Genomic DNA, 25,858 nt, shown 5'->3' with positions numbered 1-25,858 from the left:
GGGACAGGGACCCAAACTCCTGTGTTGTTCAGGAGGAGCCCCAAGTTTGCCTATGAGACCTTGTTCTGCTCTGGTATCCAGCAGGCTTCTTTCTGAGTCCTGCTGGAATTCTTGATGATCTGGAAAGGCAAGCAGAAAAGCAGCCATTTTGATTCCTGACTGCCTCCAAGCACAGGCAGAGGAATGGTGGTGTCATGCTGGCCGCTGGGGACCTGGCAGCCACCATCTGGAGAGATCCTGAGCTAAAATCCTAGCAGATTTTTCTTAGAAAAGAGGAGATGGCTTTGTGGCATGGGGCTGTCGACTATAACTCATAGGGCACAGGAGGAAGGGGAAATTCTTCAATTACAAAACCTAGACCCTGCTTCCACTTCTTTCTTGGTTCCTCATCTTGGAAGGATCTGGCTACGGGGACCCTTTCCCAGAACCCCAGGGTCTCACGGTATATGTGCCAAGTGAACATTTCCCTTAAGAATAATTCTAGAAGGATCATGCCTTCCCTCTCTGTGAAGGAGAGCCTGAACCTTTGGGGGAATGGGATTCAGGAAGTCAGGCTAGGGTCCAAAGCGGGGGATGACCCATACCTCGTTCTTCAGGATTCGCAGAATCTCTGTGTGTTCCTAGGGGAGGCCTAGCCTAAAACTTCACCATCACTCCTGAACTGGGAGACAGAAGAATCTTGGGCTGGGAGGGCCACGAAAGCCTGCAGAGCCCTACCCTGCTCCAGAATGCCTGGGTCTCTTTAAGTTTGACAATTGTGCTCAGTCAGTCCAAGCGATCACAGTGACTAGTGACATTGTCAGATCCAGGGTCTGGTTGTAGGACCTCCTTCACGGCCCCAAGTTCTGCTGATCAGGCTGATCCCTGGGGAGTAGATTCTGCCCTGGGGGCTGTCGGGCGGGGCCGGGGCAGGAGCAGCGGGAAGGCCCCGCCCCCGGGGTGTGTCCAACTTGGGCGCCTCCTAAAGGACCGGGCGGGGCGGCCGGAGCGCGTGGGTCTTCAGGTCAGGTCAAGGGGTCGAAGGTGCGGCGCGTGATCCAGGATCCAATTAGGCCAGGAGCAGGAGCATGGCGTCGTCGGGGTCTGTGCAGCAGCCGCGGCTGGTGCTGCTGATGCTGTTGCTGGCAGGCGCGGCGCGGGCCAGTCTCTACTTCCGCCCGGGCCAGACTTGCTACTGGCCCCTTCGCGGGGACCAGCTGGCCCAGCTGGGGCGAAGGTGGGCGCCGGGCTGTGCCTGGGGAGGAAGAGGGTACACTTCTGGGCCAGGCGCGCGCCCCCTGCCACCCGGGACCTTGCTTCTCTCTGGGACACCCTGCCTCCGTAGGCCTGGGAAATCTCATCCCTTCCTTTTGGGATGACTTTCACATCCGGAGAGCTTTGGTGTTTGCTAGATTGCGCAACCCTTACCTCTCTGGCCTTAGTTGGTGGGCCCTAGGGTATTTCAGAGATGCCCTGTCACCGTCAGCCTCCAAGAGTGCTGAGTTCTGCTGGTGGCCCTTCTGGTGATGGAAGGAACAAGCTCTGAAACTCCCACATTTGGGGAAAGGGAAGAAGGCTCCAGGAGGAAGGGCTGCCTGGGTCTGTGGCCCTGGTGGGGGAGGGGAGGCCCCAGGTGTTCCAGGGTTGATTTTCATGATGGTAATCTCTTCCCAGGACTTACCCTCGGCCTCATGAGTACCTGTCCCCCTCGGATCTCCCCAAGTACTGGGATTGGAGAAATGTGGATGGTGTCAACTACGTCAGCGTCACCAGGAACCAGCACATCCCACAGTACTGTGGCTCCTGCTGGGCCCACGGTAGCACCAGTGCTATGGCAGGTGGGTGGCCTGGGGCTCCATGATAAGCCCAGGGCAGGGCCAGTTCCCTGACAGGGCGGGTGGCTGCCCTTCACCATCGGAGCTGCCTCTAGGTGAGCCATGATAGCCACAGCCCAGGGTTCCAGGGCCCTGTGAATCTGTACCAGAATTCAGGCTGGGTTTTTTCCTCTGCCAGAGTGATGTGACTGTGTCATTCTGGAGTTCTGTCCTGTGGGCCCACTTAGGGCCTCTGTGGAGCAGGCTTGAACTGGAACCCTGTGACAAGTGGCTCCTGGGTATCCCCCTCCCCCAGAACTTGTGACTTCAGCCACCCAGATGGAAGCAGCATTGCAAAATCACCGAGCTGACAGCCTGTATTGGGTCACGGAAGTGAAACTGCTTCTCAGCGGCAGTTGGTATTTGGGATGGACGGTCCCCAGCTTGAAATGGCCAGCTCTCTTGCTTAAATCTTAGCCTGGCCACCACAGGGGCAAGAAGAAGGTGCAGGAGGAAGAGAGAACCCCACTGAGGTCTGCACAGAGGGCTGCTGTGCCTGCCTTTCCTTGGAAGAGGAAGCAGGAGCCAGGAAGTGCCATTCAGCCTCAAGCATTGTAGACTCAGCTTTGCCATCTGCAGAGGTGGCCCCTGGAAAACCCTGGGGAAGGGACTCTCCTGGCTGGGAGTGTGACAGGCAGTGTCCTCTCTCTTGATTTGGTATCTTTCTGGCCTGGCCTGCTGTAGGTGGAGCCTAGGTTGAGGATTAGTAACGGTTTAATGGCAACACCCATGCCTGCAGGGTTTATGTAGTCCTGTTGCCTGCCAGTTGACTCTCAGATCCCAGACTCCATTGTGAGATGAGTGACAGCTGGGTTCCGCCCATCAGCCTGCACGCTCTCTTTAGGGTGAGGGGGTACCCCAGAGCTAGCCAGGTGTAGCTGTGTCACGTTGTAGAGTCACCTCTGGGGTCTGGGATGTACTGCCAACCTCTGAGGAAGCAGAAGGAAAGTGGCCTGAGAAGCTGCAGTGTGGGAAGGTCAAGAGGTACTCGTCAAGTAGGCATGGTGTGTTGTGGGGAAGGCCTGCAGCAGAGGACCAGAGCACTTAGGAATGGGGTCTTGGGGCTGGTGTTGGGGAAGTGAAAAGACCTTCTCAGCAGAGCACAGGGTGGGGTGAGGGTGATGGGGAGCAGAAAAGGTCAGCGGGTCTGTGGAGTGTGGTGCATGAGGAGGGTGCAGAGCGTTGCAGGGTAGGGAGGTTGGCTGGAGGCTGTTGGGCTTGGGACCTCTTGGATGGATGCGAGGCCCTACTGAGGTTGCACCTTCCCCAATACTAGAGTGGAGTGTCTCGGGTAAAATGGCTGCTTCATCCTTTCTTCCTAAATCTCTGACATCTTCATCAGTAGCAGGCAAGGCCTTACTTCCTCTTTCTCTGAGCACACACCGAAAGGGGACTTCACAGGGCCCTGGCTAAGTGCCAGCGGGGCAGCAGTGGAACCAGTTTGCCTCTGGCCATCTCTGGGTGGTTAAGCATCCATGCTTCTCTCTATGAGGTCACCTATCCTCATCACTGGAGGTCATCTTTATCCCTTCATCGGTCACTTCCAGTGGGTGACCAAGAACCCCTTGGTCCCACCCACCTCTCACCATCCCATTGCTTGTTCCTGTTGGGTATTCTGGACCCCCCACTTCCTCTTCTCTGCCCTGGGGCCTTCATCTGCCTTACTTCCACTCTACCCTTTGTCATTTTTTGAGACTCATGAGTCAGTGTACCCCGGCCTCCTCCACTGGGGTGAAGTCGGACCCTCAAGGTCTCACACTCCCTTGTCTCTGCCTCCCTACCAGCCTCTCTAGCTCCTTCGCTTCCTCACCCCCACACATCTGACTTCTGTTCCCAGTTGTGGCCTTTACCTAGACTCACTTTTGCGTCCATCTGCTCCTACCCGCCGGCCTGCATCCCTGTTGCCGCCAGCCCCAGACATTCAGGCCATCCTTCCTTTCTTACCCACCAACACCCCATCCTTGCCCTGAGGAGAAGCTTAGAGGTTATCTGACTCTCATCTTGTGTTGCTCCTACAAACTGGTCACAGGTCCTTTGGTTGTCCACTAGTCTAATGAAGGAACTAGGTGGGTGTCTCTCCCAGCACCCTGCTCCTCTCTGGTCTCAGACAAGAGATTCCCAGAATATGTCTGTTAAACCTGAGTCCCATCGCATTTCTTTATTTGACACCATCTCAGGATTCCAGTTAGACAATGACAAGGTCCTTCTCTGACCTCTGAAGCCTGCAGTCTGGCTCCTCCTCCATCTTGTCCTCACACCAGCAGGCGAGGCACAGGGACCTTCTTTTGCAGGTTGCTCTTCTCCTCATGTCCTCACACTTCTCTCCTTGGATGGTGTCTTAGTTGCTGTCCTCTTGCTGTGAAGAGACACCATGACTAAGGCAACTGAGAAAATATTTAATTGGGACTTGCTTAGAGTTTCAGAGGGTGAGTCCATGACCATCATGGTGGAGAACATGGCAGCGGACATGGCACTGGAGCAGTAGTTGAGGCATCTGATCCACAAACATGAGGCAGAGAGACTTGGGCTTGATGTGGGCTTTTTCTTTTTTTCTTTTTTCTTTTTTCTTTTTTTTAACAACTTATTTATTTATTTTGAGTAAAACCAAAACTTATTCTAAGCCACAGTCATCCTAGGGTCCCCCCTGCTATATAGCCTCCCTGGTTCTGTGGGTTGCAGTCTGATTGTTCTTTGCTTTATATCTAGAATCCACTTATGAGTGAGTACATTCCATGTTTGTCCTTCTGGGTTTGGGTTACCTCGCTCAGGATGATATTTTCTAGTTCCGTCCATTTGTCTGCAAATTTCATGCTGTCATTGTTTTTCTCTGCTGAGTAGTACTCCATTGTGTATATGTACCACATTTTCTTAATCCATTCTTCAGTTGACAGGCATCTAGGTTGTTTCCAGGTTCTGGCTATTACAAATAGTGCTGCTGTGAACATAGTTGAGCATGTATCTTTGTGGTATGATTGAGCATTCCTTGGGTATATGCCCAAGAGTGGTATGGCTGGGTTTTGAGGTAGATCGATTCCCAATTTTCTGAGAAATTGCCATACTGATTTCCACAGTGGTTTTAAAAGTTTGCACTCCCACCAACAGTGGAGGAGTGTTTGAAGGATTTGTTTTTTGTTTGTTTGTTTGTTTGTTTGTTTGTTTTTGTTTTTTTTTTTGGTTTCTTGAGACAGGGTTTCTCTGTGTAGCTTTGCTCCTTTCCTGGAACTCACTCTGTAGCCCAGGCTGGCCTTGAACTCACAGAGATCTGCTGCCTCTGCCTCCCGAGTGCTGGGATTAAAGGCATGTGCCACCACCGCCCGGCTGTGGGCTTTTTAAATCTCAAAGCCCAGCCCTGGTGACACATCTCCAACAAGGCCACATATCCTAATCCTTCCCCAACAGTTCACCAACGAGAGACCAAGCATTCATACATGTGAGAAGATGGAGGCCATTCTCATTCAAACCACCACAGCAGGACTTCTCTCAGGCTGCCCTGTGTACATGATACCTTAGCCCCTGGATGTTCCCCAGGACATCTCCTTGCTGTACTGCTCTGCTTGCCCATTGCCTTCCTCCTGTGCCATGGCACAAGTCCACAGAACAGAGCTTGCCCTTGCTGACTTGCTTCTACGGCCTGAACAGTGCTCAGCACACAGAAGGTGTGAATGGGAATCTGACAATGAAAAGGAAGCCAAGTCAGAAGAGGCAGAGTGGATTGTGTAGAAAGGTCATCTCAAGAAGCCAGCAAATCCTGGAGCCAGGTAGTTGGTCAGGTTGAAACTAGACATTACGTCAAATGTAGAAGACGACATTACGTCAAATGTAGAAGACGCCAGGCCTGAGGCTATCCAGCCAGTCACTGCCATCAGGCCTTAGCTGAGGTCACCAGGAGGGAAAGACCTGAGAAGAGGAGGAAAGGGCTCTCAGAAAGCCTTGAGAAACACACTGCTAGGGTTGAATGCAGAAGAGACATCCCAGGTACTTCCAGAAGGCTGGAGTGGCCCCTCTGCTGACCCTCTGGAAGAGGCTGTCAGATGAGGGTGGAGAGGGGTTAGGATGGATGGGTGATGTCAAGATAGGGACCTGGACAAGAGCAGCTTGGGACACCAAAGAGAGACATACAGACAGTGTTGGATCCCACCTCATGCTGCTGAGCATGCAAGGCATAAAGTCCTGGGGCCTTGGGTTGGAGTCTGGGAAAGGCAGGTCTGTGGGCTTGAGGATGCCCCTCATTGAGAGGTGAACTGTTGCTGGGCATGTACCGAAGAAAGGCTATAGGGAGCCAAACCAGGGTAAGGAGACAGGAGAGATGGGCCCATGTGCCTTGGGCAGCTGGGAGCCTGCTTGTCGTTGACACAGGAAGTACATTCTGGGCATAGAAACGGGTCTAAATTGTGATAAGACAAGGTCTGCTTTTTTTCCGTGATATGCTCTCTGAGGTCATCAAGTGTGTGTGTGTGCAGGGTATGAGGGGTGGTTCTAGAAGGTTCTGTGCTGTTAGATGGCAGCCTTGTGGAGCAGGACCAGAGTGGAAGAGGGTATAGGAGGTGACTCTGAGCTGAAGTCCATAGGATGGAGGGAAAACAAAGATAGACTTTGGCTTCAGGGGAGGAGTGAGTGGAGGAGGCTGGAGACAAGGCCTGGGGGGCATGGCTGGTATGTGTGTGTGGATAGCTCAAGAGTGAAGAGCAAGATGTTTTCTCAGGATGCAGGTCAACTATCCCCTAGTGGATGTTGTGATGATCCTAGCTGCCCCTTAGCGTGTGGGCCCAGCACATGAGCACTGAGCTCTGATGTCTGGCCCTCACTGGGACTCATCTGGCTCCCTGGGCTGTGCTTTTCCCTGGAGATGCCCACACCAGCCTTCTGTATCTGCTCTCTAGCCTCCTTACACAAGTGGTCTTGTTGCCATCCTGTAGTGGTGCCCTGGCAGGTGCTTCTTGGGACTTCCAGATCTGGCCCTGCCTCATGACACTTGCAGACACACATAGACATCATGTTGCCCAAGGAAGACCAGAGCATGGTTTTGAAGCCACAGTTGAGCTGAGGCCTCTACACTAGAAGAACCAGTAGGCAGAACCCTGTGGCCTGTGGGGAGATTGGGTGGTGCTGACCAGAGTGCTGACTGTTGCAGACCGCATCAACATCAAGAGAAAAGGCGCGTGGCCCTCCATCCTGCTTTCGGTGCAGAACGTCATCGACTGCGGCAATGCTGGCTCCTGTGAGGGAGGCAATGACCTGCCGGTGTGGGCGTATGCTCATAAGCACGGCATCCCCGATGAGACCTGCAACAACTACCAGGCCAAGGACCAAGGTAGGCTCTGCCCGTGCCCCCACATTGCTGTACACCTTCATGTTCCTCTTTTGAGAGAGTAGCTGAGAGCCCAAGTATGCCATGTCTGTCATACTGTGGCTGAGATGCTGAAGAGAGTGGGGGTGGAGACTGAAGCCCCCAGGAATTGCTGGGTGGTTCCTGGCACAGACTCCAGGATTATCTGATGCCACTCTGAACCTGGTGGGTTAGGGTTAGGATAACAGAAAGTTGGAGCCCATGGTCCTTGTTGAGTTCATCATGGAGGTAAACCAGAACAGCACTCCAGACTAGGGATGTAGCTCAGTGAGAGAGCATTTATTTGCCTGCTATACATGAGGACCTAGGCTCAGTCTCCAGGATTGATAATAAATACACAAGCAGAGTAACACCCCTGTAGCCAGGATTGGATATGGTGTGTGTGTTCTCATATGTGGCATTTGGATGGTTTTATGGGCCTTTTATAAGAGGGCGGTACAGGTAGGCAACTGATGGAAGGAAGCGTCCCTTTCCCACGATCTGGAACTGGGAGCAGGTGGATGCTTTCTGAGCTGCAGGTTAGCCTGCCCAGCTGAAATGTAGCACCAGCCTGGTTCCTGCCCCAGCAGTCCTGGACAGATTATGAATGGGCAGAGCAGTCTAGCCCAGAAATCCATGGTTGGTACACCCCTTTTGGGCTGCTTTCTTTGGAAACCAAAGAAAAGGAAACTCCTGGACCCAAATCCATCCTTTGTGGCTGTAAGCTTTGGTTCTTAGACCTCCCTCATGGCTGCAGCAGGATGCTCTGAGGGACTTAGGTCCTGGAGGGCACTTGGCCACTCTTCACCACCGTGTGGATGGTGTTCCCTTGCCTACCTCACAGACCTCACTGCCTCACCACCAAGAATTAAAAGAGTTCTCTGGCCTGATTGGGTGAGTCCTTTGTCAAGGATGGGTAAACCCAGAAGTGACAGAGACCCCACCAGGGGAACAGATGCAGGGTGCAGGGAAGGCAGAGGACTGCTTTGTGAAATGGGGCCTTATCCTTCCTCCTCCACCCCAAACTGGTGTCATCCCGCTGAAGCTAGGTCCCTCTGGTCCTCCCCAGACTCACAGGTGGTTGGGTTCATTAGAACCACTCTTCAGTCTCTCTCTGTAGGAACAAATGTGGCCCCTGAGCACCATGTTTCTGGTGCACCTCACACTGAGCACTGGTGTCTGAGACAAAGGGAACTGATGATGTAATCCTCAAGAAGTCTATTGTCCCTGGGAAGGGTCTGGACAGATGTATAGTTACAACACAGAGGTCAGCCTCAGGGGTGTCTTCCTCCGTCACGCTCCACCTCGTTCTCTCACTGAGCCTGGAGCACATCCATTTTGCTAGCCTGACTGGCAAGCAGACTTCAGAGAGCCACGTGACTTCACCAGCCAGGGCTGGGATTACAGACAAGCACCATCAGGCTGACCGTACGTGGGCACTTGGCGAACATCCAAGCTCAGTCCCTCAAGTTCGCCATGGCAGGCACTTTGCTGATGCATTTCCCCGTCCTTAAACCTAATTCTTCTTTTTCCTTCATTTTTAAAAAACAAAGTTCATTTATTCAGCAACAGTGATACATTTTAGAATTATAACATACAGTGGAAAATAGCAGGTTTCTGAGTATTTCCAACTTCCTAGCATATTACTCTTTGAGATTCTGGTACAATAAATCACTATTCCCAGGCATTCTCATAAATAAAATTAGGGTTATTATCAACTTTTTTGTTTTTGTTTTTGTTTTTTCAAGACAGGGCTTCTCTGTGTAACAGCCTTGGCTGTCCTGGACTCACTTTGTAGACCAGGCTGGCCTGGAACTCAGAGATCTGCCTGCCTCTGCTTCCCAAGTGCTGCTGGGATTAAAGGTGTGCGCCACCACCGCCCAGCTATCAACATACTTGTAGCAACTTTCTCATTCTGTTATTTGGACAACTAAAATTCTTGTTCAATGAATACAAGTTTGGTATTCATTAAATAAAAGAGCTATGCCCTACAGGAGTGTTCAATACAAAATATAATTTACAATTCAGATCCCCCAGTGAGGCAATGGCCCCTTATGAAATCACATGAGGATGCTGCCTATCAAGGGCACATTTTTTTTTTCTTTTTTTTTTTTTTTTTTTTTTTGAGACAGGGTTTCTCTGTGTAGCTTTGTGCCTTTCCTGGAACTCACTTGGTAGCTCAGGTTGGCCCCGAACTCACAGAGATCCGCCTGGCTCTGCCTCCCGAGTGCTGGGATTAAAGGTGTGCGCCGCCGCCGCCGCCGCCGCCGCCGCCGCCGCCGCCGCCGCCGCCGCCGCCGCCGCCGCCGCCGCCGCCGCCGCCGCCGCCGCCACACAAGGGCACATTTTTGTATTTTCAAATGTATGATTCCACCTGGCGGTGGTGGCGCACGCCTTTAATCCCAGCACTCGGGAGGCAGAGCCAGGCAGATCTCTGTGAGTTCGAGGCCAGCCTGGGCTACAGAGTGAGTTCCAGGACAGCCAGGGCTACACAGAAAAGCTGTCTTGAAAAACCAAAAAAGAAAAAACAAAAACAAAAAACAAATGTGTGATTCCTTGAAAGGACATTCAAAGGACTTAAACAAAATGTCTTATAGATGTGATGTCACTAGCAAGCATTTTGCCCTTTTTAATTATCTTTCTGTTCTTTCCACATGTTGTACACATGTGCATTTGTTTATTTGCATACCTGAATACATTATGGGCTAGGATCTGCATATGAAGGTGACCTGTTTTTTCTTTCTGAGTTTGGGTCACTTTGCTTAATATTATAAATGCTGAGTCCATTCATTTTTTGTGCAAATTTTGTGCTTTCGTTTTTCTTCAGAATAGTATTTGAGTTTTATATGTGGCAGGTTTTCATTCTCCACTCCTGTTGATGAACAGCTAGTTTGATTCCGAGTCTTTGCTGCAGTGAATACAGCAGCAATAAACATGGACATGCACGTGTCACCACGGTGGGTATGGAGTCCTCACGGTTTATGTGCAGGGGTGAAACAGCTGGGTCATGTAGTAGTTCTATTTTTAATTTTTGAGGAATCTCCAAGCTGATTTCCATAATGGCTGTATTAATTTGCACCTCCCCCCAGCAGTGAATAAGGGTTCCTTTTTTCCAAAAAAAAAAATTCTTTCCAACATTTTCGTTCAGATTTCTTTCTTTCTTTTTTTTTTTTTTTTTGAGACAGGGTTTCTCTGTGTAGCTTTTTGCCTTTCCTGAAACTCACTCTGTAGCCCAGGCTGGCCTTGAACTCACAGAGATCCACCTGGCTCTGCCTCCCGAGTGCTGGGATTAGAGGCGTGTGCCACCACCACCCGGTCAGATTTCTAAATGATAGTCATTCTGACCAGGATGAGGTAGTTTCTCAAAGTAGTTTTAATTTGTTTTGCATTTCTCCTGATGGCTTGATGACTAGGGATATTGAACATTTTTTTTTCTTTGACTCGGGGTCTCACTATGTAGCCTTGGTTGTTCTGGAAATTGCTGTGTAGACCAGGCCTCAAGCTCACAGAGATCCAACTTACCTTTGTATACCACCTTTAATCCCAGCACTCCACTCGGAAGGCAGAAGCAGGCAGATCTCTGAGTCTGAGGCCAGCATGGTCTACAGAGCAAGTTCCAGGAGAGCCAGGGCTGTTACACAGAGAAGCACAGTGTCTCCATTAAAAAAAAAAAAAAAAAAAAAAAAAAGTGCATGGCACCACACCCAGACTTTCTTTGAAATATAGTTTTGGCCATTTATGTTTCATTCGGCATTTGTTTTGTTTTGTTTTTTTGCTTTTTTTTTTTAAAGATTTATTTATTATGTATACAGAAGAGAGTGCCAGATCTCATTACAGATGGTTGTGAGCCACCATGTGGGTGCTGGGAATTGAACTCAGGACCTCTGGAAGAGCAGTCGGTGCTCTTAACCTCTGAGCCATCTCTCCAGCCTGAGGCATTTGATTGGCAGTCTTACTTCCTTGGTATTTAATGTCTGTAGTTCTTTGTAAATTCTGGGTATCAGCCCCTCTGAAGTGGGGCTGGTAAAGATTTTCTCCTGTGAGCTGTGTGTTCTGCTGAGTGTTTCCTTTGCTGTACAGAAACATTTTCTTTTCCAGTGGTCTCATCTGTTATTTGGGGCTAATTCTTATGCTATGGTGTTCTATTCAGAAAGTTCTAGCCTACCCTAATATCTTGAGGGTATTCCCTATATTTTTGTCTAGAACTTTGTGTTTCAGGTTTTAAATTAAGGTCTTTGATCCAATGTGAATGGATTTGGTACAGGATGAAAGGTACGAATCTAATTTTATTTTTCTTAGATGGATATCCAGTTTTCCCAGCACCATTAGTTAAATAGGCTTTTTCCAATGTATTCCTCTCTTGTCATGAATTAAGGGGCACAGCTTTGTCAGGTATTTCCAGGTTCTACCTTGTCCGCCTGTCTGGCTGTTTCTACGCCAGCACCAGTGTTTGTCACTATAGCTCTGTAGTGTAATTTGAGGTCAGGTACTAAGATGCCTCAAGCAAAGTTCTTGCTCCTTAGGATTGCTTTGGCTATTCCTGTAACCCGAATTCTGATATTTCTGAAGCCAAGAGGATGCATTTCTTTAAATCAAGTGTATTGGCCTATTTAGTCACTAGCCAGCGGTGGAATCATCTGGTTACATTTTAATAGTGTGATTGCACTCGTTTTTCAATTACAGCATGCTGTGAGGTCCTCCTCCCGGCCTTTACAGGAGAGGAGAAGGGCTACTTCAGAGTGCCTACTATGTACTAATCAAAGTCTGTTCTTTCTGTTCTGCCACGGCCCGGGGGAGGCTTTTCATCACTCCATGCAGTTGAGAGGAGCGCATAATTAAACGGCACCTGAGAGCGGGATGGTCTCCGCTATCAGCTAATGAATGCCAGGCTAAATTAGAAAAGTGGGGAGAATGGGGTAGGCTTCATTAGTGGGTTAATGAGGAGACGGTATCATGCTGACTTCTTGTGTTCTAGACTGTGACAAGTTTAACCAGTGTGGGACCTGCACCGAATTCAAAGAGTGTCACACCATCCAGAATTACACCCTCTGGAGAGTGGGTGACTATGGCTCCCTCTCGGGTAGGGAGAAGATGATGGCAGAGATCTACGCCAATGGTCCCATCAGGTGAGGGAGAGGTCCTCAGACAGTGAGACCACATCCGGGTCTGTACACATTCATGCAACTGTGTCTTGTTCACCCTTCCCACCTGGCAGTTTGATCCCCTAGCTTGAGCACCACATAATCCTCTTTGCCTGTACAGATGTTGGCTTTACAGAAGTAAACCTGAGCTATTAGCCAGTCTGCTCCAGGGAGCTTTGTGTAAGTTAGGTAGAGAAGCCCCTGGCTGTGATGAGTCTGGAATGTTGGTGGGATCACTACCACAGGACTCAGATTATTGTGACCCAAGTGCCACCCACAAGTGCTGATGTGCTTCCCGAATTACTGACTGATGGTTTTTCACAGCTGCGGGATAATGGTAACAGAGAAGATGGCTAACTATACCGGAGGCATCTATGCTGAGCATCAGGACGAGACCTTTATCAACCACATCATCTCCGTGGCTGGCTGGGGTGTCAGCAGTGATGGGATTGAGTATTGGATTGTCCGTAATTCGTGGGGCGAACCCTGGGTAAGACAGTTTCCCTTTCTTAGGGTCAGATCAGAGTCCACCCCTCTCCCCAGCAGCTGAGCGGAAGGCTAGCTCCAGCTATTTCATCAGAACATAAGCTACTTCTGGGGTCTGAGCTGTGAAGGGCTACTGCTGACCTGTGCGTCTATGAGTATTTTGCATCCCCTGAGGTGCCAGTGGTTCCTACCCAAACCCCAGCCTGAGCAACCCAACTACTCCACAGCCAAGGCTGGGGCCAAGTGGTCCTGATGATGGTGATCGGCCACATTTTTCAGGAATACTTTGAGTTAGGTCCAAAGTCCAGGGGAGGAAAACTGCAGGTTGTGGTTTTTAGGACACAGTGTTAACTGTTAACCATTCCAAGCACAGGAACACTCTGAAACAGGGCCAAGGGGAAGACGCTGAAGTGATGCGGTGTCGGCCATGTCTACTAAATGGCCACAAGTGGGGTCTTAACAGGGAAACAGTCATGCTTTCTTACATTGGCTGCCCGAGAGCAGAGCACCCTCAGGTTAAGTACTGACCGAGAGGACTAAGTCACAGAGCTTTGTCTGGATCCCCAGGTTTTGCAGGGCAGGGCCTGGGTCTGCAGAACAGAGGGGTGAGCAGAGGGATGTGTCCCGAGGCACTAATGCCAAGTTCTTGCCTCTTACAGGGTGAGAGGGGCTGGATGAGGATCGTGACCAGCACCTACAAGGGAGGGGTAGGTGCCAGCTACAACCTCGCCATCGAGGAGGCCTGCACATATGGGGACCCCATTGTTTAAGCAGACGTCTCTGGAAGCAACACTGTAAATCGTGACAGGGTGGGGTGATTGTGGACACTGGACAGCAAGAAGCAGTGCGTGTGGACATGAGGACAGAGTTTGTGGACTGCAGAAGCCATCCCAAGAAGAGATGGCAAGGGGGACCACATCTCATCCTGCCTTCAGCCACCTGGAGAAGACAGCATGGTCTAGAACAGTTCTGATGTCATGCTGGAATCCAAGGGAGAGGGAAACCATTCTAGATTACCTAAGTGATGAATAAAGTGACTGGCTTCCCCCCAGGCACTGAGCCTGTGTGCTTTATTTACATGGGAATAGCACAGGAGGACATGCACAGCTCAACCCATCATTGCTCTTGGCAAATTGAAACAATAAAACAACCAACCACCTGGGTCACTGGTAGAAAACTTACATAAACCCTAAGGGTGATTCATGGAAGTGTCCCAGCTGCTGGATCCTCACTACCCCGAGGCCTACTGGGTTCCTCCCCAGGAGTGCATACACCTGACTCCTGCATGTGACGTGGTGCAGGGCCACACTGACAACAAAGAGGGGGCTGTCCACCATTAGCCGCTTCTCCTGGACACGGTGAACACATTCCTTTTAAAAAAAAGCTGCCTGCTCCCTCCCAGCAGACCCCGCCCCTTCCCAGCACACCCTGCTTCCTTCTGGGAGGCTGGTTGAGCCTCTTGACAAGCAGCATCCTGACCCAGTTCTCTGGTCCTCCTGAGCTGGGCCCAGCAGGTTCTGCTTCAGCTCTGGATGCTCTCAGTTCACCACGATGAAGTTGGACTTGCAATGAGCTGTACAGGAACACGGGCACTGGGTTAGAATGGTGAGGAGCGGGGCAGGCCGTCACGGTAAAGGGTCTTTAGGAGCCTTACCGATGAACTCTGTCACAGGGTCGTGTTCACCCTCTGCTTTGATGGTGCCCGCAATGCTGTCATTTTCCAAGATTGGGAGGAAAAGTTGCACAAAGTCCGAGGTATATGGCGGGGCGATGACGTCCAAAACCTAGTGAGGGAGACCCACCCAGGGTTACTGCACCTGCTAGTGTGGGGCATGGCACTTAACAGCAGGCAGTGAGGTGGCAGGCAGTGTGAGATGGCCCTCCCCTCCCCGGGGCTTCTCTGGCGACACCCCAGCCTCCAACTCCAAGGACAGGGGACACAGCAGAGGTCCCACAGGTGAGACATATTTAATAAATCATCAGCGTCAACATGATTACCAACAGCATGGATTTCAGAGTTGAGAACCACATGAATGACACCAAGGCAAAAGGGCTGGGCTAGTGCAAGGAGTAACCCCTGAAGCCCAGGTGCTACTGACCTCAGTGACGAAGTAGCGGATGAGTGAGATGTCGGTGTCCAGCTTCTCCAGACATTTGCGGATGTAACTGACCACAGGAAGCACATAGCCACGGCTTAGCAGATGGACCATCCTGTCCAGCAGGGTCTTTTTCAACTCGAGCTGTGGAAGAGCAGGGTCAGGGGAGCAGATCAGGGCTGGCACTCTCCTAGCCCTGACAAGCCCCGAAGCGCAGCTCACCTGCTCCATCACGTCTAGCTGCGAGTGTTCGGTCTCAAAAAGCTTAACAAGCAGCTGCAGAACCTGGGGGTGCAGGAGTTGGTGGCAGGTGCTGATCTGTGGACAGCCAAAGTCGTGTCACTGAAGCACCTGCTGGCTCTCTGGGCTTACTAGCAGCACATGGGGAATGTACAGGATTGTCACAGCCACTCAAGGTGGCTTACCACTGATGGGGACAGCACCTGTCAGCTTCTAGGACTCTCTTCTGATAACACTTGATAAACACATCTGCAGTCACTGAAACCAGGTCCTTAAAAGGATGGCCTCACGTGGGACACAAACACCAGCTCCGAAGAGAGTATCTACTAACCTCACATCGGGACAAAGGTCCAAGACACAGACCACTGTGGACCTCAAAGGTGGCCCTTCCGCCCTCTTACCTCATCCAGCAAAGCCAGGTGAACTGGTGTGTGATCAGTCTGTAGCTGGAAGTACCTTGGCTCTGACACGGTCCAGTCTACCCACTTCAGGACACCCATCGCCACTACAGGAAACCTACAGGGAGACAAGGTACAGGCTTCCTTTGACCAAGAGTGGGGGAATGAGGCTGCAATACACCAAGGAGCAATAAAGGGTCGGAAAGCAAGAACAGACCAAGTCTGGGGACACAGCGATACTCCCTTCCCTCTGCCCTGCAGGAGCGGCTCATGGCGGAAGTGGTTTGATGAGACCAGCTCCTCTCAAGGGATTTGATTCTCAGCTCCTTCAAACCACTCCACTAATCACAAAGGAACAATCATCGATGCAGAGCATGGCGCCTGGCGGCCCGGGCTCATGGTTACTTTATTTCAGACCCTTTCTCGGTCCCCAGGAAATGAGCTTAAGAGGTTGCAGTTCCCAAGACACACTTATGTACTTAATCACAAATCACTTCTGTCCAGGCAATGCTTATTGGCTTAATATTTTTACCACAAACGAACACTTCTTTAACTCAGTTTTTCTAATTCTGGATGTCCTTTCTTTACTCTGTGAGGGTCTGCTGAACAGATTTCTGACCTGAAAAGCACCCATGCTGCCACAGCTGCTTAAAGTTCTCCACGTGTGTTTAGGAATGAGAAACCCAAGCTCCTCTTGCTTTCTCCACAGTCGAACCATGGGAACGTGAGGACTTGGCACCTCAGGAACTGGCTGGGGGAGTGTCACACTCACCTAATGCACTGATAGAGTGTGCTCAGCTCAGCTACCAGCTCCGAGGCCCCTTTGTTCTCATTACAACACAGATTGTGGACAGTTTCTATGGCCTTCGACGTGGACTTCAGCTCATCTTTGCCGATGCTAACCCGCTTGTTCTGAAACCACACAAGCTGCTGAGTGAGGACGGGAATGTGGCCCCTTCCCTGTCTGCAGAGTCAAAAGTCAATTCAACTATCCAACTGCACAGTCACATGGCCCACAAGGCCAGGAATCATAGGCTACTGTTTGGGAGGCTCAGGGAAGTCAGTTTCATCCCACTAGTCAGTCCCAGTGTAAAAGGTGCCACACAATTCCTGAAGGTACTGAGTTCTTTCAGTATCTTGTGCACAATAGTAAAGACATTTCCAATGCTGGGCAGCCTTGAGAGTTCTTGCAGCCCAACTCCCCACCCAGCACCAGAGCCGAGGAGGCCACCGGTCTGAGGTCCCCACAGGTTCTCAGCACTGACAGTACCTTCTTCCAGGTCTCAACCACACTAGCGGCATAAGCCAGGATGTGGATGTACTTGTGCTTGTGGTCCTGGTTGATCTTGGCCCCTGGCTTGAAGAGTGACTGCATGAACAGGTCCAGGAAGGCAGGCACCCGGATCTAAGAAGAGGTACACTTGGGAGTGGGCTGGAAGGAAGGAGGCTGGAGGGTGCTGACAGGGTCAAGGCTGAGGGAAGGATGGAAACTCAGAGTCCCATGGCATAGGATGTGCCCCGAGCGAGACAGGCCCTGGCTTCAATTCCAGGAGTGCCAGAGAGGTCGGGAGGAGGGCTCATGCCAGGTGTAGCCATACCTATAACATCCAGCACTCAGGGAAGCTAGGGCAGGATAGTTGGCCCAGTTTGAGACCAGCTTGGGCCAGAAAGTGAGACCTCATCTCTAACAACATCAATAAAAACTATTTTTACTGGGACTAGCATGCATGGCCTTAAGAGAATGAAGGGAACTCAGAAGCCTCCCCAAACCACCCTGACACCTGACGTGGGGCACCTGGCCTCACTGAAGTGTAGGCAGCTTACGAGCTCCACAGGAGGAGGGTCCATGCTGGTGAACATCTTGAACAAGACTGTGATATCTGCAGGATTCAGGGCTCCTCTGGACAGCATGGCGCCGAGAGCTTGGCAGGCCCGAGGGTAGGAGGCCGCTGTGCCCAAGGCCAACGTGATCTGACTGGCATCATGGCCTCTGGTTGGAAAGCCACACACTGTCACTAACAGCTCTCTCCTTTCTTTCACTTTTAAATGTTCGATGCTGAGCCGGCAGGAGCCCTGTGCTTTCCCACAGTTCTGTCACTCACCCTTCTGACTAACTGACCCCGGGGAACAACAGCTACAGTGAGCTGTGAAAGACTTGGATGTAGCTGTAACCTCCACAAAGGATTCACACACCCTGCATACCTCATTAGGAAAGACTCGGCAGCAGAAAAATGAAGCGCCTTGGACTCCGTGAACAAGCAGGGCACTGGAGATCAGGCCAGGGCTATTCTGCTGTCGAGGTCTCCTAGCACACGCAAGCACAAGTGCACACACCCAACCAACCAGAGCAACCATGTCTGTAGCAAAGGGCCATCAGCACAGCACTCTGCTAGGCGGGGGGCACCAGAAGCTACACTGACTTCAGCTGCACAGCTAGGAACTGACTAGAACTGACTGAGCTGGAGCCTGAGCTGTGGACTAGGACCACAGTCTTTCTGAGGAAGAAGGAAGAGCAGGGCAAGCAGAAGCATGTCTTACTTCTCCTGGGCGAAGCGCTGGACTTCTTGAGCGACCCTGCGCACTGCAGAGCCACCCTGTTCCTCCTGGGCCAACACGGACATCATGGCCTGTGCAAACAGGTATGTGTGCTCCCCATGACACACCATCTTCTAGAAGATTGCAGGGAGACAAAAGTTCAGTCATAGTGATAAATTCAGACAAAAGGGATTATGACCTCCTGGAGATGCTTTACAGAGAGGGGGCATCTCCTGCAGCCTGACCCGGGGCAGCCCCTTCCTCCTGACTTTCACAAGGGCTTACTGCAAACTCTGGAAGATTTTTCTCAAGGTTTTCCTCTCCTCCATCCAAGATTGTGGCTAGAGAGGTCCGAAGCACTCTGGAGAACACTTCCAACTGCTGGCAGGCTGTGGACACGCTGGTGATCTCCCCTTGGTACCCCGCATCAGAAATGAGCTGCCATATAACCCGAAAGCCAAGGGTCAGCAGACCCGGGGACCCCACCTTTCAGAGTGGCTAGCCAGTTTGTAGTGAGTGAGCCAAGTGAGCACTGGCCTTGACCCCAGCTTTGCCTGTGCTTTCTGCTGGGCTACCAGCGAGGTGCTCACTTGCCCAGACTCACAGTCTCTTGGTGTCTGAAGAGGCAGATAGGTCATGTCTGCCTGAGGCCCTTGAGCACACATGTACAATCTAAACTCCACTGTGCCCAACCTTGAAATAGTCAATGCTGATCGAAGCACAGACACCAGTTCTCTGCTTCCCCTGCTCAGTGCAAGGCTGACGAAAGCGAGAAGATGAAAAGCCACCCAGAACTCTACCAAGACAGCAGAGCATACCCTTCCTCCTCTTTCCTGAACTCTAGGGCTCTCCCTACCTTCACAGTGAAGTTGAGCATCAAACAGTCAGGATGGGCCTCAGCCAGTTTATAAAACAGATCTCTCCACGTGGTGTGTGCGATCATCTGCTCGAGCCACGCTGGGGTCTGCCAGAGACAAAGGGCCGGGCCACAGACCTCACTTTAGTCTCGGAAGTAGGTGTTGCATTAGCAATCATTCCAACTGGAAGAGATCCCGGGGTGTCCCCAGCTATAGGGAAGCAGGGCTTGCCATGGTCACACAGTTAGCTGAATGGTAGGCTTCCTGGGTGCCTGTTCACAGCTTCTGAAGATCTGCCTAACTTCTCGGAAGGGTGCGGAAACATGCTTTCTGGGAGACACATGGAAAGTCCCATGGAGCATGGGCACATCATGTACATCTAACTCATGCCTGTCAAGCCCAATGCCCTCGGCAGGAGAAAGAAAGGCAACCAGGACAGCTCCGGTGGTTCGGCTCATGGAAATGTGTACCTTGGCTCCCCTGTGTGCGCGATGGGCTGTGTCATGACCGGGCTCTCGTGGCTGTTGCCTGCCACTGTCTGAGCACAGTGGGGCTCCCACAACAATGTCACTTAAGACTATTTGCTGGTCCTGAGGGAAGGCCTGAAGCTACAGCACAGTCTGAGACGTTTCTTACACCTTCCTTCCTATCCTGCCCTCTACCATCGGGAGCTGACCCATAGCCTGGATCCCCCAGTCTCCTGCAGTATTTATGCACACTCTGTACAAGACCTGAGCCATGATCTCCAGTGTGCTCAATGCTATGTCAGTGCTTGTTTCTTGGAGGACCCCCTACCAGCCTTCTGACCCCACACCTGCACCCAGGAGTTGGTGAGAGGCCATGGGCCTTCTCTTGGCCTCACCACTGGCAGCCTCCCATGCAAGCACCTCACTCCTGAGAACTACCTAGCAAAGGCCCTGCGGTGTGCTGTCAAATTCAGCACTCCTCACCTCTCCTTCTTCAGTGAAAATAGAATCTGCTTTCCGAGGGTCAAAATGCTTGATCAGTAAACTCTTGAGGTGGTTTTCCACGGTCTCCTGTACCTGCACTGGTTCAACACCTGAGAGAAGACGGAAGCTTTACCTGCAGTCCCATCCCCGCCACAGAAACAGCATGGCCAGCCTGCCAGTGTCGCAGAGCTGCTGCCAACCACAACGGTGGTGAAGGGGACGCCTCACAGTCTCTAGATCTATTCAGTGGTAAGACCCTAAAAGAAACAGTAGGAGTCCACGAGATGGCCACCCTTTCTGTGTGGCCAGGAGAGAGACATCTTCAGACTCTCACTTATCAAAGACAGAGGGCCAGAGCCAACAGGTGAGGAGCTGGAGAGTACACTCTGCCCCTGTGGAGAGAGCAGGTGCAGCCAAGAGCCACACTTGGATCCAGGCACCCTGACAGCAGTGAGGCAGCTGGTTTCCGGACAGCGCTTGAGTGACATCACTGCACCCAGTTCAGTGGATTTACAGTAAGGCTCTGTTTTGATCACATTAGCTAAAAGTCATCACCGAGCCAGTCCTAAATTATCCATCATTTAGTGATGGCTCTAACAGGCCTCTTGAAAGGCAACTCTGAGCACACACTGTGTGACCTGTAATTCCATGGTTGCGGAAGCAGCTCGGTGAGAACTCCGTTAGCGGGCTACCTGCAAACCCAGCGACTGATTCATAGCTCAGAGCTCAGTACACCCGGAGGAGTCAGTCCTTCTGCCTTTGGGTCTTGGAGACCAAGAATGCTCAGAACTTTGATCAGCGTTGTAAGGACCCAACAGTCCCTCAACGGGGAATGAGTAGGAGCTGGGAAGATGACTCAGTGCGTAAAATGCTTGCTAGGCAAACATGGTGAGCAGAATGTGGACACCCAGAACCCATTTAAAATCCCAGGTAGGCATGGTAGCCCACTGTAATTCCACTCAGAAGGCAGAGACGGGATCCCCACAGCAAGCCGGCTAGTGAGACTAGCCACATCAGCACACTGACTGAGACCCCACTCTAACAAGTAAGGTAATAAAGCAATCTAAGATGACTCTCAAAATCAACCTTGAACCTCCACATGCACACACACACATGCATACACACCCACATGTGACACACACACACACACACACACACACACACACACACACACACAGATGAAAAGAAACAGGAGGGATGAGTGGTCAGGCCAGGGACCCCCTCTCAAGCACCTGTCTGAATAAGCCACTCAGCCAGCAGGTTCACAGTCTGGGCCACCGCTGTATAGTTCTCAGACAAGAGCTGGATGACATTTTCTGGAGACCCTCCTGCCTGGAAATACCTGGGAAGAGCAAAAGAGCGGCTTTTCCACTGAGTGGACACAGAGGAGCCGGGGTGAACAGGAGGGCATGGGCAAGTTTAAGGTCCTTCCAAGGTGCCGTGGGACTCTACAGGCCTCCATTCCAAGATCGCATTCTTTGCACTACAAAACTCCCCCCGGGGCCTGAGTGTGGACACCGCACTCACACACCTCTTCAGAGTGTTGAAGATGGAGGGCTCCATGATGTAGTCCCGGGTGGAAAATTTATGCAGACACTCCTGCTGCACCTCAGCATCATCCTCTCCTCCAGAATCATCTTCCTGCTGCTGGGAAAGGCAAGAGCCCAGAGAGGTGTTCGTTTATATAGATGCCCTGCGATCTTGCCTCAATGATGTGTAATGATATCCATTTTAAAAGTGTCACACAGGTGGTTTCATCTGACTCTGTAACAACTTCATGATGTGGGCTGGACAAGCGGCGACATCAAAGGGTCAGGAACCGCACCAAGCAGGCTGTATGGCCAGCCCACGGTGGTGACCCAGGTACACTATGCACGGCGTCCTTTAAATAAAGGCACTCATGATGCTATACCAGTCAACACGTGTGAGGATTCCACAAGCTGAGCTACAGGAGGGTCAAGAATAACAACTGACATTCAGCTCAACAGCCAGTCCCCATTGCTACTCCATATGTACTACCCGATGACGCTCTCCAACAAAGACCAATAAAGTGATCCTGACGGTAGGAGTCACCAAGTCACTCTTAGAAAGTCAAGATCACTAACCCTCGAATCAGCAGGCCTGGCTAGAGCTGGACACAGTCTTGGGCTGAATCCACACAAGCTGCTTGACCTGCTGACAACTACGTGGTATGGTGGACCGAGTGACCCCAGGTCTGTCCGGCTGCAAAGCCGTCATAACAGCAAGCTCTGTAACAATGATTGCATGGAGACTGGGAATCTAGAAAATACAAGACAAAGCTTTTCTATGGAAGGAATTCACAAACTAGGAGACCAACCTCCAGGCAACTGACATAATGAGGTAGAAGCCAGGCCAGGAACTAGCAAACAACAGCCAAACTGAGCCTTCTTCCTGTTCTTGTAAATAAAGCTTTATTGAAAAATGCTTATATCCACTGCCATGTACTATTACCCATGACTATTTCCCTAATCTGGTTAAGTAGCTGTGGCACAGCCCCATACAACCTAAGGTATTTACTATGTGGTCTTTACAGAAACTTTGCTCCCACTGGTCTGGACTCTCTGAAAACAACGTGCTGGGCGCAGATAGAACCCGATGACTTGTTCTGAAGACTGGTATGTATTCTTCTGATTGCATATGTAAAGGGTGCTTTACAGGCTGTGCTTCACCCTGAGAGCCACTCACATGTGCCAACACTGCCAGGCTTCTTCCCTGTCCCCACCCCCACAATATTTCTCTAACACCAGGCCATGCACCTGCTCACACATCTACAGCTTCACCCGGACCTTTGTCTTGACTGCTCAGATTCAACCATGCAACACTATTCTTTTCACTCAACATTCCAGCAGGACTTCAAACTCCTGAAGTCCAACTGATCTTGTCTTTCCCTGGAAACAGATCTGCCCACCAAATGGTATTTTAATAAAGGACTGCTCCCACCATCCACCTGTCACCGGAAGCCTTGGAAGTACCTTCAGTTTTCCTCCCCTCACTTCCCTCCCACAGCCTGCCAGCAAGACCCCGGATTCCATCTCCCATACAAGGGTCCTGTTTGGCCCTTCTCTCTTGTATGTTTACTGTAGCAATTCCTCCACATGCCTCCGTCTGTCATCCCCTGAAATCGCGCTACCCTCATTAAGTCACACATCCGATCTAGCTGCTTAAAGTTTCCTATCTCCTTCAAGGGGAAAAACATCTAAGATCTAGTATGACTCTACTCTGCTTACCTGTCCAGTCTCAGCTACCGTCATCCCCATGCACAACCTACAGCCCGACTAATCTATGTATCTGTCAATCAATAACTCTCAGCTTCCATCATCTGGACTCAAAGAGGACCCAGCTCATGCCACTGTCCTCCGACTCTCTGGACTTTCTCGATTCCAAGCACAGCCAGAGAAGAGAGATGAAGCAGTGTGCGCATGTGTGCATATGCAGTCTGCAGAGGTGTCCAGTGTTTTCACAATGCACTAGAACATTCTCATCTATCTATGAGTGTGTTGAGTGACATAATTCTCTCAGGACACCCAAGTCACAGATTGGACACCCTGATAGCTCATCACTCTCATCAGGGAGAACTCAAGAGGGTCAATGAGCCAAACCAGGGTCATTAAGACTGAAATTCAAGCCGGGTGGTGGCGGCACATGCCTTTAATCCCAGCACTCGGGAGGCAGAGGCAGGCAGATCTCTGTGAGTTCAAGGTCAGCCTGGTCTACAGAGTGAGTTCCAGAACAGGCTCCAAAACTACTGAGAAACCCCGTCTCAAAAAACTAAAAAAAAAGACTGAAATTCAGTGGAATCTAGACCAGACTCTGTGACTCCTAACCCTCAACATGCACAAAAACATGCAAAACAGCCACCAAACTAATCCACAGTGTACTTTCTTGTGTCTGTGTGAGCTACCTATGTGTTCCTGTGTGTACGTAGTCTCTGTGTAGAGGTTGGAGGTCAAGGTTGGGTGCCTCGTTCAGTCACTCTCCAGTTCACTTTCTGGACTCTCACTGACTCAGTTTACTGATTAGGTTCAACTGGCTGGCAAGGGAGCTCCAGGGACCCCCACCCCCACCCCAGTGCTGAGGTTACAGACAAATGCCGCTGTGCCTGGTCTTTTATGTGGGCTCCAGTTTCCGAACTCAGGACCCCATGCTTTTATGGCAAGCACACTGCTTGCTGAGCCATCTCCCACATCTTCCATTTTTCTCATCTGGACCACCTCAGTGACAAGTCACCCAAGTGGCAGGAGACATAAAGGGCATCACTTTGTGTCTTCCTTTGTTTTATGGGCCTGGGCAGGTTTTTGAGTCTTTCTACCTTACTTCACCCAACTCCAGAGCCATAGAACGAAATATCACAAAAAGCACTTGGCTCCATATTAGCTAACTCTGACTTCTTATATCCTCCAAAAGGCCCCATGGGCTGCGGGATGCTCTAGCACACAAACAGATGCCCAGAGTCTTAAACAAGCCCTTCTGGTCAGCAGCTCTCCAGGACCCCTGGAAGCTGTGTCCAATGACTACAGCCCCTGTTCCACCATCAACCACACAGGACTTCCCTCAGTTTCAGCAACCCCTCTCCTCTTCTCCATCGCCCTCACTGCATAACCGACTACACCGCTGGCCTACCTCGCTGCATCCTATAGTCATTCAAAGCTCATCTTGCTTCCTGTAAAAAAAATAAAAATTTAAAAAAAAAAAAAAAGCCAAATTCCCAGGCTCCCCTGCACACTGTCCAGAAGTACCTGAGGAGCTTATGTCAATCACACACCTGGATAGTTCTCTGCTGGGAAACTGAATGGTGCCACTCCCCTATCTCTCACCCCAAATCCTGGACAGTCGGAGCTGCAAGATCCTTCCTGTCCTGTACTCTAAGGATGGATGAAATTAACCCAAATGGGGGGGAAAAAGTTTGGTTTGTCCAACACCAGAGAGTTCTCCCCCCCCCCCCCCCCGGGATGCTGGAGTGTGGCGTTAAGAGTTTGTTCACTACTTTTGAGGCAAGTGTTCTATTTCTTTACTTTGTATCTTTTTTTAAAAGTCCTACTGCGGGCCTAGGGATGTAGCTCAGTAGCTCATTGTACTTAGAATACTTAAAGACCTGGGTTCTACCCAGACATCAAAATGAAACAAAACTGTTTGAAAGCCAAAAAAAAAAGTCTGTTCACTCATCACTCTAGTCCTCTTTTCCCTCGGGCCAGGAGGCACCATGGCTCTTGCCTGGCAGAGAGGTCAGCCCAGGAGTCACTGGGAGTCAACGCACATGGGGAAACTGAGGCCCCCAAAAGGGGCAGGACGGCCCCGAAGCCTTCATTCAGTGCAGTCCCCGGGCCCGCTTCGCTGGGGCCCGGGGTCGGAGGTCAGGGAGTCAAGGGTCAACAGGCCGGCTGTGACCCCAGCGTTCACGCCCCCTGTACCCGGGTCTGGCCGGCGCGGGAGCCGCGAGGACAAGGCAGAGAACCGGCTTCCTGGCGGGACGCCTACTGCCCTCTCACCTGGCCGCCGTCTGTCTCTTCGCCCCACTCCGGCGCATTTCCGAAGTAGTCTTCTGCCATAATTGTACCCGGCGCTGGGCCCGCCATATTTGCCGCGAGTCTTCACTGCGCCTGCGCAGGAGGCGATAAATGAAAGAGCGCATGCGTGGTTCTGGGCCGCTTTCCCTATCTTCAAGCAAGACTGGAGAGGCGGAGATAGCTGGGGGCGTGGCCACAGAGGGGCGTGGCCTATGCTTTGGCTTGCCAGGCTGAGGGAACGCCTTGAAGGATCTCGCAAGAGCAGAACTGGTATAGTCTCAGAGCTTTTAGAAAGTTTCCAACACAAGTCACTGTTTTGTTTTGTTTTTTAATTCTTTTTGAGACAGGGTCTCACTCGTAAGTGCAGTTAGCCTCGATTTGCTATAAAGACCTCGAACCTTCAGCCAGCTTAGCTTTGCCTGTCCAGGGCAACTGCCAACTGAACACCCAT

At 51.1% G+C, this 25,858-nt stretch overlaps 2 protein-coding genes across 3 annotated transcripts; one reads left to right on the top strand and one right to left on the bottom strand.

Moving 5' to 3' along the window:
* The first annotated feature begins 961 nt into the window (after positions 1–961).
* On the top strand, positions 962–13,857 carry Ctsz (cathepsin Z). Its single transcript, XM_052724460.1, has 6 exons — positions 962–1,216; positions 1,654–1,817; positions 6,985–7,164; positions 12,155–12,305; positions 12,645–12,810; positions 13,466–13,857. The coding sequence occupies exons 1-6, from the start codon at positions 1,068–1,070 to the stop codon at positions 13,574–13,576; spliced, it is 921 nt and encodes a 306-aa protein (XP_052580420.1). The 5' UTR covers positions 962–1,067; the 3' UTR covers positions 13,577–13,857.
* On the bottom strand, positions 13,845–25,520 carry Nelfcd (negative elongation factor complex member C/D). Of its 2 annotated transcripts, none has more exons than XM_052724459.1 (15): positions 25,390–25,520; positions 21,414–21,526; positions 21,115–21,224; positions 19,883–19,992; positions 18,932–19,039; positions 18,361–18,513; positions 18,079–18,209; positions 17,365–17,530; positions 16,811–16,945; positions 16,313–16,452; positions 15,544–15,658; positions 15,125–15,220; positions 14,906–15,046; positions 14,461–14,590; positions 13,845–14,379 (listed from the first exon to the last, which is right to left on the bottom strand). In XM_052724459.1, the coding sequence occupies exons 1-15, from the start codon at positions 25,474–25,476 to the stop codon at positions 14,345–14,347; spliced, it is 1,770 nt and encodes a 589-aa protein (XP_052580419.1). In that variant the 5' UTR covers positions 25,477–25,520; the 3' UTR covers positions 13,845–14,344. The 2 variants fall into 2 exon arrangements, with proteins under 2 accessions (XP_052580419.1, XP_052580417.1); XM_052724457.1 differs by having other exon boundaries at positions 21,414–21,529; positions 25,390–25,517.
* Between the last annotated feature and the right edge of the window lie 338 nt (positions 25,521–25,858).

This window comes from Peromyscus californicus, unplaced genomic scaffold, assembly GCF_007827085.1.
Source record: "Peromyscus californicus insignis strain IS unplaced genomic scaffold, ASM782708v3 Scaffold_7__1_contigs__length_154581171, whole genome shotgun sequence".
Lineage (NCBI taxonomy): Eukaryota > Metazoa > Chordata > Mammalia > Rodentia > Cricetidae > Peromyscus > Peromyscus californicus.
This window is presented reverse-complemented; position numbering and strand designations above follow the sequence as displayed.